The sequence below is a fragment of the Phocoena phocoena genome, chromosome 6 (assembly GCF_963924675.1).
Source record: "Phocoena phocoena chromosome 6, mPhoPho1.1, whole genome shotgun sequence".
Lineage (NCBI taxonomy): Eukaryota > Metazoa > Chordata > Mammalia > Artiodactyla > Phocoenidae > Phocoena > Phocoena phocoena.
The window spans coordinates 66547633-66561291 of NC_089224.1; the positions used below are offsets into that span (position 1 = coordinate 66547633).

General features: G+C 35.9%; 1 protein-coding gene across 1 annotated transcript in view; it reads left to right on the forward strand.

Annotated features, from left to right (window-relative positions):
• SMC5 (structural maintenance of chromosomes 5) overlaps positions 1-13659 on the forward strand; it is a 101043-nt gene that overhangs the window by 32564 nt on the left and 54820 nt on the right. Inside the window, exons 4-8 of the mRNA XM_065879896.1 lie at positions 6679-6841; positions 7860-7994; positions 9545-9685; positions 11070-11231; positions 12031-12102. Coding sequence (XP_065735968.1) covers positions 6679-6841; positions 7860-7994; positions 9545-9685; positions 11070-11231; positions 12031-12102 — 673 coding nt within the window. The remainder of the gene's footprint in view (positions 1-6678; positions 6842-7859; positions 7995-9544; positions 9686-11069; positions 11232-12030; positions 12103-13659) is intronic.

Here is a 13659-nt window from a genome sequence, read left to right on the forward strand (position 1 = left end):
CACAATGTTGATTCTTCCAATCCAAGAACATGGTATATCTCTCCATCTATTTGTATCATCTTTAATTTCTTTCATCAGTGTCTTATAATTTTCTGCATACAGGTCTTTTGTCTCCTTAGGTAGGTTTATTCCTAGATATTTTTTTCTTTTTGTTGCGGTGGTAAATGGGAGTGTTTTCTTGATTTCACTTTCAGATTTTTCATCATTAGTGTATAGTAATGCCAGAGATTTCTGTGCATTAATTTTGTATCCTGCAACTTTACCAAATTCATTGATTAGCTCTAGTAGTTTTCTGGTAGCATCTTTAGGATTCTCTATGTATAGTATCATGTCATCTGCAAACAGTGACAGCTTTACTTCTTCTTTTCCAGTTTGGATTCCTTTTATTTCCTTTTCTTCTCTGATTGCTGTGGCTAAAACTTCCAAAACTATGTTGAATAAGAGTGGTGAGAGTGGGCAACCTTGTCTTGTTCCTGATCTTAGTGGAAATGGTTTCAGTTTTTCACCATTGAGGACGATGTTGGCTGTGGGTTTGTCATATATGGCCTTCATTATGTTTAGGAAAATTCCCTCTATTCCTACTTTCTGGAGGGTTTTTTATCATAAATGTGTGCTGAATTTTGTCAAAAGCTTTCTCTGCATATATTGAGATGATCATTTGGGTTTTCTCTTTGAATTGTTAATATTGTGTATCACATTGATTGATTTGCATATATTGAAGAATCCTTGCATTCCTAGAATAAACCCCACTTGATCATGGTGTATGGTCCTTTATATGTGCTGTTGGATTATGTTTGCTAGTATTTTGTTGAGGATTTTTGCATCTATGTTCATCAGTGATATTGGCCTGTAATTTTCTTTCTTTGTGACATCCCTTTCTGGTTTTGGTGTCAAGTTGATGGTAGCCTCGTAGAATGAGTTTGGGAGTGTTCCTCCCTCTGCTATATTTTGGAAGAGTTTGAGAAGGATAGGTGTTAGCTCTTCTCTAAATGTTTGATAGAATTCGCCTGTGAAGCCATCTGGTCCTGGGCTTTTGTTTGCTGGAAGATTTTTAATCACAGTTTCAATTTCAGTGCTTGTGATTGGTCTGTTCTTATTTTCTATTCCTGATTCAGTCTTGGCAGGTTGTGCATTTCTAAGAATTTGTCCATTTCTTCCAGGTTGTCCATTTTATTGGCATAGAGTTGCTTGTAGTAATCTCTCATGATCCTTTGTATTTCTGCAGTGTCAGTTGTTACTTCTCCTTTTTCATTTCTAATTCTATTGATTTGAGTCTTCTCCCTTTTTTTCTTGATGAGTCTGGCTAATGGTTTATCAATTTCATTTATCTTCTCAAAGAACCAGGTTTTAGTTTTATTGATCTTCGCTGTTGTTTCCTTCATTTTTTTTTCATTTATTTCTGATCTGATTTTTATGATTTCTTTCCTTCTGCTAACTTTGGGGGGTTTTTTGGTCTTTTTTCTCTGATTGCTTTAGGTGCAAGGTTAGGTTGTTTATTCGAGATGCTTCCTGTTTCTTAAGGTAGGATTGTATTGCTATAAACTTCCCTCCTAGAACTGATTTTGCTGCATCCCGTAGGTTTTGGGTCGTCATGTCTCCATTGTCATTTGTTTCTAGGTATTTTTTAATTTCCTCTTTGATTTCTTCAGTGATCACTGCGTTATTAAGTAGTGTATTGTTTAGCCTCCATGTGTTTGTATTTTTTACAGATCTTTTCCTGTAATTGATATCTAGTCTCATAGCGTTGTGGTTGGAAAAGATACTTGATACAATTTCAATTTTCTTAAAGTTACCAAGGCTTAATTTGTGACCCAAGATATGATCTATCCTGGAGAATGTTCCATGAGCACTTGAGAAAAATGTGTATTCTGTTGTTTTTGGATGGAATGTCCTATAAATATCAGTTAAGTCCATCTTGTTTAATGTATCATTTAAAGCTTGGGTTTCCTTATTTTCATTTTGGATGATCTGTCCATTGGTGAAAATGGGTTGTTAAAGTCCTCTACTATGAACGTGTTACTGTCGATTTCCCCTTTTATGGCTGTTAGTATTTGCTTTATATATTGAGGTGCTCCTATGTTGGGTGCATAAATATTTATAATTGTTATATCGTCTTCTTGGATTGATCCCTTGATCATTATGTAGTGTCCGTTTTGTCTCTTCTAATAGTCTTTATTTTAACGTCTGTTTTGTCTGATATAAGAATTGCTACTCAACCTTTCTTTTGGTTTCCATTTGCATGGAATATCTTTTTCCATACCCTTACTTTCAGTCTGTATGTGTCTCTAGGTCTGAAGTGGGTCTCTTGTAGAGAGTATATATATGGGTCCTGTTTTTGTATCCATTCAGTCAATCTGTGTCTTTTGGTGGGAGCATTTAGTCCATTTACATTTAAGGTAATTATCGATATGTATGTTCCTATTCCCATTTTCCTAATTGTTTTGGGTTTGTTATTGTAGGTCTTATCCTTCTCTTGTGTTTCTTGCCTAGAGAAGTTCCTTTAGCATTTCTTGTAAAGCTGGTTTGGTGCTGCTGAACTCTCTCAGCTTTTGCTTGTCTGTAAAGGTTTTAATTTCTCCATCAAATCTGTATGAGATCCTTGCTGGGCAGAGTAATCTTGGTTGCAGGTTTTTCTCCTTCATCACTTTAAATATGTCCTGCCACTCCCTTCTGGCTTGCAGAGTTTCTGCTGAAAGATCAGCTGTTAACCTTATGGGGATTCCCTTGTTTGTTATTTGTTGTTTTTCCCTTGCTGCTTTTAATATGTTTTCTTTGTATTTAATTTTTGACAGTTTGATTAATATGTGTCTTGGTGTATTTCTCCTTGGATTTATCCTGTATGGGACTCTCTGTGCTTCCTGGACTTGATTAACTAATTCCTTTCCCATATTAGGGAAGTTTTCAACTATAATCTCTTCAAATATTTTCTCCGTCCCTTTCTTTTTCTCTTCTTCTTCTGGAACCCCTATAATTCGAATGTTGGTGTGTTTAATGTTGTCCAGAGGTCTCTGAGACTGTCCTCAGTTCTTTTCATTCTTTTTTCTTTATTCTGCTCTGCAGTAGTTATTTCCACTATTTTATTTTCCAGGTCACTTATCCGTTCTTCTGCCTCAGTTATTCTGCTATTGATCCCATCTAGAGTATTTTTAATTTCATTTATTGTGTTGTTCATCATTGCTTGTTTCATCTTTAGTTCTTCTAGGTCCTTGTTAAACGTTTCTTGTCTTTTCTCTATTGTATTTCTAAGATTTTGTATCATCTTTACTATCATTATTCTGAATTCTTTTTCAGGTAGGCTGCCTATTTCCTCTTCATTTGTTAGGTCTGGTGGGTTTTTATCTTACTCCTTCATCTGCTGTGTGTTTTTCTATCTTCTCATTTTGCTTATCTTACTGTGTTTGGGGTCTACTTTTTGCAGGCTGCAGGTTCGTACTTCCCGTTGTTTTTGGTGTCTGTCCCCAGTGGCTAAGGTTGGTTCAGTGGGTTGTGTAGGCTTCCTGGTGGAGGGGACTAGTTCCTGTGTTCTGGTGGATGAGGCTGGATCTTGTCTACGTTTGGTGGTGTGTTTTGGGGTGTCTGTGGCCTTATTATGATTTTAGGCAGCCTCTCTGCTAATGGATATGGTTGTGTTCCTGTCTTGCTAGTTGTTTGGCATAGGGTGTCCAGCACTTTATCTTGCTGGTCGTTGAGTGAAGCTGGGTGCTGTTGTTGAGATGGAGATCTCTGGGAGATTTTCACCGTTTGATATTATGTGGAGCTGGAAGGTCTCTTGTGGACCAGTGTCCTGAAGTTGGCTCTCCCACTTCAGAGGCACAGCACTGACTCTTGGCTGCAGCACCAAGAGCGTTTCATCCACATACCTCAGAATAAAAGGGAGAAAAAGTAGAAAGAAAGAATTAGTAGAAGAAAGAAAGAAAGAAAGAAGATAAAATAAAGTAAGATAAAATAATATAAAGTTATTAAAATAGTTATTAAGAAAAAAAAATTAAAAAAAAAAAAAACAGATGGGTAGAACCGTAGCACAAATGGTGAAAGCAAAGCTATACAGACAAAATCTTACACAGGAGCATACACAGTCACAAAAAGAGGAAAAGGGGAAAAAATCATAAATCTTGCTCTCGAATTCCACCTCCTCAATTTGGGATGATTTTTGTCTAAGGGAGGGGGGGAGGGAGGGAGGAAAGGAAGGAAGGAAGGAGGATAAAGTAAAATAAAGTTATTAAAATAAAAAATAATTATTAAGAAAAAAAATTTTTTTAAACCAAAAAACAACAAAAAACGGATGAATAGAACCCTAGGACAAATGGTGGAAGCAAAGCTATACAGACAAAATCTCATACAGAAGCGTACACATACACACTCACAAAAAGAGGAAAAGGGGGAAACGTCATAAATCTTGCTCTCAAAGTCCACCTCCTCAATTTGAGATGATTCATTGTCTATTCAGGTATTCCACAGTTGCAGGGTACATCAAGTTGATTGTGGAGCTTTAATCCGCTGCTTCTGAGGCTGCTGGAGAGATTTCCCTTTCTCTTCTTTGTTCTCACAGCTCCCGGGGCTCAGCTTTGGATTTGGCCCTGCCTCTGCGTATAGGTCGCTGGAGGGCGTCTGTTCTTTGCTCAGACAGGACGGGGTTAAAGGAGCCGCTGATTTGGGGGCTGTGGCTCACTCAGGCCAGGGGGAGGGAGGGGCATGGAGTGCGGGACAGGCCTGCAGCGGCAGAGTCCAGCAGGACGTTGCACCAGCTTGAGGCGCGCCGTGTGTTCTCCCGGGGAAGTTGCCCCTGGCTCCCGGGACCCTGGCAGTGGCAGGCTGCACAGGCTCCTGGAAGGGAGGTGTGGATAGTGACCTGTGCTCACACACAGGCTTCTTGGTGGCCGCAGCAGTGGCCTTAGTGTCTCATGCCTGTCCCTGGGGTCCGTGCTTTTAGCCGCGGCTCACGCCCGTCTCTGGAGCTCCTTTAAGTGGCGCTGTTCTGCCATTTTTATTATAATATGTCTTGATGTAGGTCTGTTTGGGTTCATCTGTTTTGGGACCTTCTGTTTCCTATATCTGGATATCTGTTTCCTTCTTTAGGTTTGGGAAGTTTTCAGCCATAGTTTCTTCAAATACATTTTCAATCCTCTTTTCTCTTTCTTTTCCTTCTGGAATCCTTGTTATCCGTAGATTGGCATGCTTTGTATTATCCCATAGGTCTCTTATATTGCTTGCTTTTTTGTTTGTTTCATTTGGCTTTCTGTCTGCTGTTTTGATCAGGTAATTTCCATTATTCTGTCTTCCAGATCGCTTACTCTTTCTTCTGCATTATTCATTCTGCTCTTCATTGCCTTTAGCTCAGCTTTTGTCTCGGCAAATGAATTTTCTAATTTTTCTTGTCTCTTCCTTATAGTTTCTACTTCCTTTTTACAGTAATTTGCATTTCTGTTGATAGCCTTTCTTAATTCCTTCAGTATTTTTGTTACCTTCTTTTTGGACTTGGTGTCTTTTAGACTGAAGAGGTCTGTTTCATTGTTCCTTCAGGGGAATTGTCTTGGTCTTTTCACTGGGAATGGTTCCCTTATATCCCTCTTACTCTGTGTATTTAGGAGAAACAATTATATACCGTAGTCTTGGAGGGCTATTTATATGCAGAAGTGTCCTTGTGTACCTTGTGTGGGTTTAATATGTTTTTGGTGTGAGGGTTGCTTTTGGTTTGGATGCTTGCCGTTTCTTTCCTCAGCGTGTGCTGGCTGTTATCCCTTGATAGGGGCTATGCAGGTGCACTGCCTGCACACGTTTCCAGGAGGTGGGGGAAACAACCAGCATCCACTCATGGGACCCTTGGTAGCGGCAGCAGTCCACGCCCATCTCTGGAGTCCTAGATGGCAGTGGTGGCTCGCACCCATCCCTGGAGCTCTTGTAGGTGGTGCCCTGCCGCCTGAAAGTACGCGTGCAGAGAAAGGAGCTTCTATGGCAGTCCCACCCCTCTCCTCACACACACCCGAACAATGGCACCTTGTCTCTCTGGTGGTCCCAGGTCTTCTTCCATGCTGCTGATTGCCAGTGAAGAAGATGGATGAGTAGATAGGAGGTGTGAAGCAGTAGTACTTTTAAATCAAGAAATAAGTAAATACCCTTCTTTCAGATTTTCTATTTTTTAATGTTCCTTATAGTCATGTGGTACAGTCTCCTCTGAATTCAGAGTGGTGGAGTGTAAGATGAGGAAACCATGGGCCACCTGTATGGGCAGGCTGGTTTTGATGTCTGGAAATGCATATGTAAGAGTTAGTTTTCATTCATACATTTTCCAAGTAGAGTTTCGAGGTTTAACTGTTGTATGCTTTTATATACCAACCCATTTAAAATTGTAGTCAACACGTGATTGGAGTGTAGCATAATGATTAAAGGATAAATAACTCCTCTGGCAGTGTTTGGGAATTAGTATTGGCGTTTGTTTTAATTTTATTTTAACAGTTTAAATAATTTCAAATGTTGAAAGAGTAATAACCTACAGGTGGTCAGTTACGTATTATCACTAATGTCAGGCTTTCCTTCTTTGGAGGGGCCAAAATGTCAAAAGGAATAAAAATTATAATAATAATCCTATGTGGCAACCTTTGATGCAAGAGAATTTTAGAAATTTTATTTCTAAAATTATGTATTTTGAGTAGAAATATTTTTAATTTATTTTTTAACTAGGTTCAGGACTTCTGGAAATCTTGTAATCACTCGTGAGATTGATGTGGCAAAAAATCAGTCCTTTTGGTTCATCAACAAAAAATCTACAACTCAGAAAGTAGTAGAAGAGCAGGTTGCAGCCTTAAATATTCAAGTGGGCAATCTTTGCCAGTTTCTACCTCAGGTATGAGAGAATTAAATGTGAAGGTGGGGAAATTTTGTGTATGTTTCCTCTTTATGTCATATAAGAATGTAAACACTTTTTAAGAGTATTGTAATGGTTACTATTTAAAATGAGCATAGTGGTCTTAATACTTACTAACAGTTCTTTGTAAAAGGTAGCATCTCATCTCTTACAGTATAATCTTACTAATTTGTAGTAATTTGGAAATATTCAATTAATGAGCCTGTTAAAGTATTGTAAAGGAAATAAAGGTATTATTTTTAAGTACAGAGAGTAGCTTGAACAGCTGTGTGCTCTCATTCATAGACTCGTAAAATTTTGTTAATAAACAACTTCTTAATCAGTGTGTTTGTATAAAATATTTTATATAGTAAGACTTTTAAATCTATAGATGTGCCTTCTAAAAACCTTTCATATTTTAAGTTTGTTTAGTAAAAATAAAACATCCTGATATTGCATGTTATATGTTAAAATCAGATCTTTTAAATTTGTCTTTGAATGCAGTCTAGTGACTGAATTATAGTTCATTTTTTTCTTCAGAAACTGATGATTTGATTACTATGTCCAAGTGAAAGAAAAGTTAAAATTTTAAAGTATTTATCAGCTGTTATAAGACTGTCTACAGAAGTAGATGTTTTAAATTGCTCTGTGTGTTTTTTTTTTAACTTCTAGTATTTCATTCCAAATTATGTGTAGTAGATAATCATTTCAGTCCAGGGGACTATTTTTTCTTTTCTTTCCAAACTATTTGTTAAATGTGTATAAAACTTAAAACCTGGAAATATTGACATTGAAATTTTTTTTAGGTTCTCAAAAAGATGACAGTTTATACCCTAAGTTTATTATTTTAAAGAATGATATATGAAGGACAGCGTTTATATTAAGATTCACATCTCAAAATAAAAGGGATTTTTTTCTTTTAAATGAGTTTCTTCTTGACAAGTATCATTGAATGAAAAATGTTTTGAAGATATTTATAAACGATAATATTAACTGATATTTAAGTTTTTTGCTCTAGGATAAAGTTGGAGAATTTGCTAAACTCAGTAAAATTGAACTCCTTGAAGCTACTGAGAAGTCAATTGGTCCTCCAGAAATGCACAAATACCACTGTGAACTCAAAAACTTCAGGGAGAAAGAAAAACAACTAGAGGTATTTATAAATAGACAACTCATTTTATGTCTCTCATTGATTTCTATGTCTCAAAATGTGGGAAAGTAAATAGTAGTTTTGATTCATTGAGTGCATTCATATATTTGTGATTTTTTTCACCTAGGATTTTGTTGCTAACATTAATTAAGTTAGGTGACAAAAAGTGGGAATGGATTTTATATAAAGTTTGAAAATTTTGACTATCATTTCATCAAATATACATTATTAATTGAATTTCTAAAGCAGCAGTCCCCAACCTTTTCGGCACCAGGGACCGGTTTCATGGAAGGCAGTTTTTCTACGGACGGGGGGAGGGGTGGGAGATGGTTCAGGCAGTAATCCGAGCGATGGGGAGCAGCAGACGAAGCTTCACTTGCCTGCCTCCTGCTGTGCGGCCTGGTTCTTAACAGGCCACGGACCAGTACCGGTCTACAGACTGGGGGTTGGGGACCCCTGTTCTAAAGAACCAATAATAGTATTATAAAGTATTTTTTTTCTCTCAGGAAGTTTCAGTGTTATTCTTTTATTCATTCAGTATTTACTAAACACCTACTATATGCCAGGCGCTGTGTAAGGCTTTGGGTAATACAGCAGATATGTAGCTTTTAATATAGTGTCTCTGTTGAGCCAGTTCTCATATTTTCAGTTGTGTGAGGATGGACTTTGTAAAAGAACTGTACATTTAGTTGCACTGTTTGATTTTTATTTTCACCTTTAATAAATTAAAATGTTCTTTTTAGCATATCATTCAAAAAGGTGCTTTATTTAATGAATCATTTTCCATATCTCAGCAGCTAAAATAAATTCAGTAAATTTTTGTAATGAGAAATCTTGTAAACAAATGCTTTCTCTTAAACTGTAACTGTACTTGATAATGAGCTTTATTATAATTTAATACTATTTTTATTGTTATACTTATTCAGAGTGAATGGCCAAAGGAGTCGTAATTATTTTATCCTACTTTATATACTCTGTCGGTCCTTTTACTTTTCACGACATCAAACAATCTTAATACACCCCTCTGAAACACTCACTGAAACTACCTACCAAACTCTGAAAGAAAACAAACGTATTCTACTAAGCTCTGAGTACATTTTTGGTATTTGTTAATTCACAATATAAAGGCTGAATTTTAGCTTTCCTTTATCTCATTTCTAAGTCCTTCAGTCATTGGTATTTATAACATAGTAATCATAATAATACCACTCTTCATTTGTATGTCATATTACAGCTTTTGTTGAGCTTTCACCTGTAGTAGGTTGAGTTGCTTCCACCGTTGAGGTGAATGGGGCAGATACCTCTCTTCTCTTTAGGCAAGAAGAATCCAGGCTTAGAGATGTGGCAGGGCTTCCTCACAGTCCCATAATTAATAAATAGTAGAACCTAGACCAGAATTCAGGTGTGCACATTAGTTTCACACAGTTCTTAAGAACTCCTATGGAATCATTTATTGTGAAATTTTGTTAGCACTGTACATTTTTCATTATTAAAAGCTTTGACCTTTTGTCTTTCTTCAGTTAAACTAATTGTTAAATAAATATTTATTTTAGACCTCATGCAAAGAGAAAACTGAATATCTAGAGAAGATGATTCAGAGGAATGAAAGATATAAACAAGATGTGGAGAGGTTCTATGAACGTAAGCGACATTTAGATTTGATTGAGATGCTTGAAGCAAAAAGGCCATGGGTGGTAAGTGTGAGTTATTAAAGGTGAAAATAGTGATTCTTTAATTAGGAGAAAAGTTATAAAGAAGGCACTAATTGCTGTGTATTCAAATTAGGTGCTGTTGTTCATTTTTGCTTTGTATATCATACATAGTAACATTTATCTCTTTCTTTGTGTTATTATATAACTGTGTGCTGTGTTGTTATTGCATGTTGATGAAGTCTGTGTCCTTAATTTTTCCAGATTTGAGTCAACAGATAGTTTTGTTTTATAAAATGTTAATGAGCTAAAATGTTTACATATGTAAAAATTAAATCTTTGAGTGTCCTCAGGTCACTGAGAATTTACTTTGAGTGTGCTACTAATATCAGCTTCAGCTACAGAGAAAGCTGAAGGATATTAATTGTAATCTTCTACTCATTATGCTTCATAAGCTTACTGAAACTACTGTTTTTAGTCACTCTGTGATGTATACTGTCTAAAACCACAGTTTGGGCCAAAGATTCATTTCCCTCTATACATTACTTTTCAGTGGGTGAAACAAAATAAGAAAGTTTAATAATGTTTTTAAGGCTAGGATGGAAATAATTATTAGATTGGAGAAATATGTGGCTTTATTTCTGAACTTCTCCCACCCACCCTAACCCCACCACCCCTGCTTCACCCTATCCTTTCCCATAATTCCATTTTCTTAAACTTTTTTCTTCCTTCAGCTCATTTGGATTAGGTTTATCCTATGTCCATTATTATTCTTGCACCTGCTTTATATTTGTCTTTTGAAGTCTTTTGATTTCTCCCTTTTCTTTCAAGATTGATTTCAGTCTTTTTTCATTTTTTTGGTTTACTCTAATGTTTATTTGTATTCTTTTCTTACCTTTCTTCATCCCATTCATTCTTACTATATGCTCTCTTAGCACTCCCCTTAATTTTTTTTAGCAAATATTTATTAATTCCTGTGACGTGACAAGCATCATTTTCACCTGGTTGCTACATTTTGCTTTTCTCTTGAGCCATTTTACTTTTGTTTTTTCATTTTTATTTTTCATAACTGAGTTTCTTTTGGTTCTTTATATGTTTTTGAATGCCTTCTTTATTGAGAGACTAGAGGAGGTCCTACTGTTAGAAGCCATTAGGATGTAAATTTCAATAACAGGAAGGGATGGAAGACAGAGAGTCTGGTCTAGTGATAGAGACAAGTTCTCAGTGAGTATCACTGAGTTAATCATTATGTTGGTATTTACTATTTCTGAAGTTGTTTCAGAGGGCAAATTTTTTATTAATAGACCTGCCAAAGGGATTCAAAACCGTGTTTTTCATAGATTTGGTTTCTGCCTGTACCTTGATTTTTGTATTTGTGTTACTTTAAGCTAGGAGTGCATTAACTTCTCTTTCTTCAATTCATTACAAGGAATATGAAAATGTTCGTCAGGACTATGAAGAAGTAAAACTAGCTCGGGACCGAGCGAAGGATGAGGTCAGAAAACTTAAAGAAGGGCAGATTCCTATAACACAACGCATTGAAGAAATTGAAAGGCAGCGTCACAATTTGGAGGCTCGAATCAAAGAGAAGGTACTTTTCTGGCTCAATTTTGGATTTCCTGTATTTTATTTTAGCAAATTAAAAAATATTTTGCAGGTCTTTTAAAATGCTTTGTAGATTTACTTGTTAACTTTAGTTCCTTAAGTTCTTTTACTAGGAATTCTACTACCACAGGTCTTTCAAGGTCCTAATCATCACTTGCTACTTTATAGGAGCTTGCTACTCTATAGAAATTCCAAGACATAAAAAGAGAAAAATGAAATGTTATTGTTTTAATAACAGGAGGATTCAGAGTAGTATTCCTAGAAACGTTTAACTCCTTTTGTGACTTTATTATACATGCTTTGTAACTATATGCCCTTTTGGAGGAATGTAATATAAAAATCCTGATGTTTCTTGGAATAAATAATATAATGGCCTATGGAATATTCTTGATATTTTGAAAATGTAAATTAAAATTTTTTGTGATCATGGCTTTTAACCTTTAGGTGAGATTTTGGCGTCAGATATTGTTTTGAGAATGGACCCTGCAATTCTATATAATCGTTTCTAGGATAAAATAACATGAGGAAATAAATGTGAAGAGATACAGAAACATATGTATGCATATTGCTGCAGCTATTTTTAATATCTATAGGAATAACCTTTCATAGATTTTCAAATAATTGTTGGTATTTTGGGTGATAATTATGAATTTAGTTGGAAAGAAATCATGGAAAATCATTGTCGGTAAACTTAAATAGCAACTTAATATTTGGATGAGTGGGGTCACATAATTGCCTTGCTTGAATTTTTAACTAACTTCCCCTCTTCTGGTTCAATCTTACAGGCAACAGATATTAAGGAGACATCTCAAAAATGCAAACAAAAGCAAGATGTTATAGAAAGGAAAGATAAACATGTAAGATCTTGTATTGAAATTTTTGTTATGTTAATTTGCCCTAACTTTTGTGTTCAGGTGTAGATTATGAGACACCTTCTTGTTTGGGAATTGTCTGAGATCCTCCTCATTCTCTATTTCTTATCTTAATCTGTGAGGGGAACTAAGCTTTGGAAGTATAGCACTTGCACAGAAGATAAATGGGGAAAATGGCTCTAAACTACTCATAGATATGCATTATAGGGTGCAATAGATATGTATTTAATAGGGTGATGGTAAAGTTGGATTTAGTTATCTTAACAGCAGAAATTATAAGGGATTTATTCTGTTGTTTGTTTATATTAAGAGTTGGGTATTAAAAAAGCTGATTATAAATTCATTGTGCATGGATGGGACTTGATGAAAAAATTATTTTAGGATAATTGGGCAAGAAAGTGGGCTTTTTAGCTAACAGATCCCAAAATGTATTTGGGGTTCTGTTCTCCAGGACCATTCAGAAACTAAAGTTTGTATTACCTTTCTTAGGGATAGATGCATGTCTTGAAGCATTCCTGGTGTTTAAAGCATGACGTTAATCTCTCAGTTTTCAGCCTTACCCCTTTTCCTATGCCTTTATCTTCAAGTTCCAATCCTCTCTCATTTAACTTCTCCAGAGAATAAACCTCACATTTTCATGACAGAAGCTTGCTTGCTAGCGCTAGTGCTCAAGGTGTGTGCATAGAGGTGGTGTGAAGGCATTGGGGTAGGAGGGTAGTGTAGGGTTGGTAGGGGTAATTCTCTATGTGGGGTGTGTGTGTCTTTCTCTCTCTCTTTTTTTTTTTTTTTAATTTACTTTGGAAGGCTCAACAATAATGTATTTATAGCAAAATCTCCTTTCTCTAAATCCCTCTAAAGTATGTGCAGGGCAGTCACCATTGTATCCAAATACCCGGTAGAGAAATAGAGACTCAACAAAATTAAACGACTTGCAGAACTCAGAAGTAGCTCCCAGTGCCACACTCTACTTTCCCCAATGTAAAATAACATTTTCCATAAAAATCTTACTTAATATGTAATGTCTTTTTACTTGACATTTCCTAGTTCTAAGAGTCTCCAGGATATTTTTTTTTAAGAAGAGTCAGTTCTTTTCTTGTTTCTTTCTCTTTCACTCACCCTTTACACTGTGGTTCCTATAATAGGCTGCTAAATTAGTTGTCCCTCTACTACATTTACTCTTCTGAGTATTTATTGAAATCTCCAGTTATTGATGTCTCCTCCCTTACTCCTTTTGTCCTTGTGAGATTGAGCCCTTTTTGCTCCGTTTCTGTTATTTTGTTAGAGTTTAGAAGGAAAAAGGCACAAAGATTCACCTTTAAAACCCCAAACGGGAATACTAGGTTGATAGGTTGTCTAACATTGAACCGTCCTTGCATTTTGTCATAAATCTTACTTGGTATTTTAATATGTTCCTGGATTCAAATAGAAAATCTTCTTTTTAGGATTGTTTTGCACCATCTGAGATTGACCTAAAATTTTATTTTATTCCATCCTTAACTGGTTTTTTTTAGTGTTATGCCAACCTTTTAAGTGGTTTAGTAC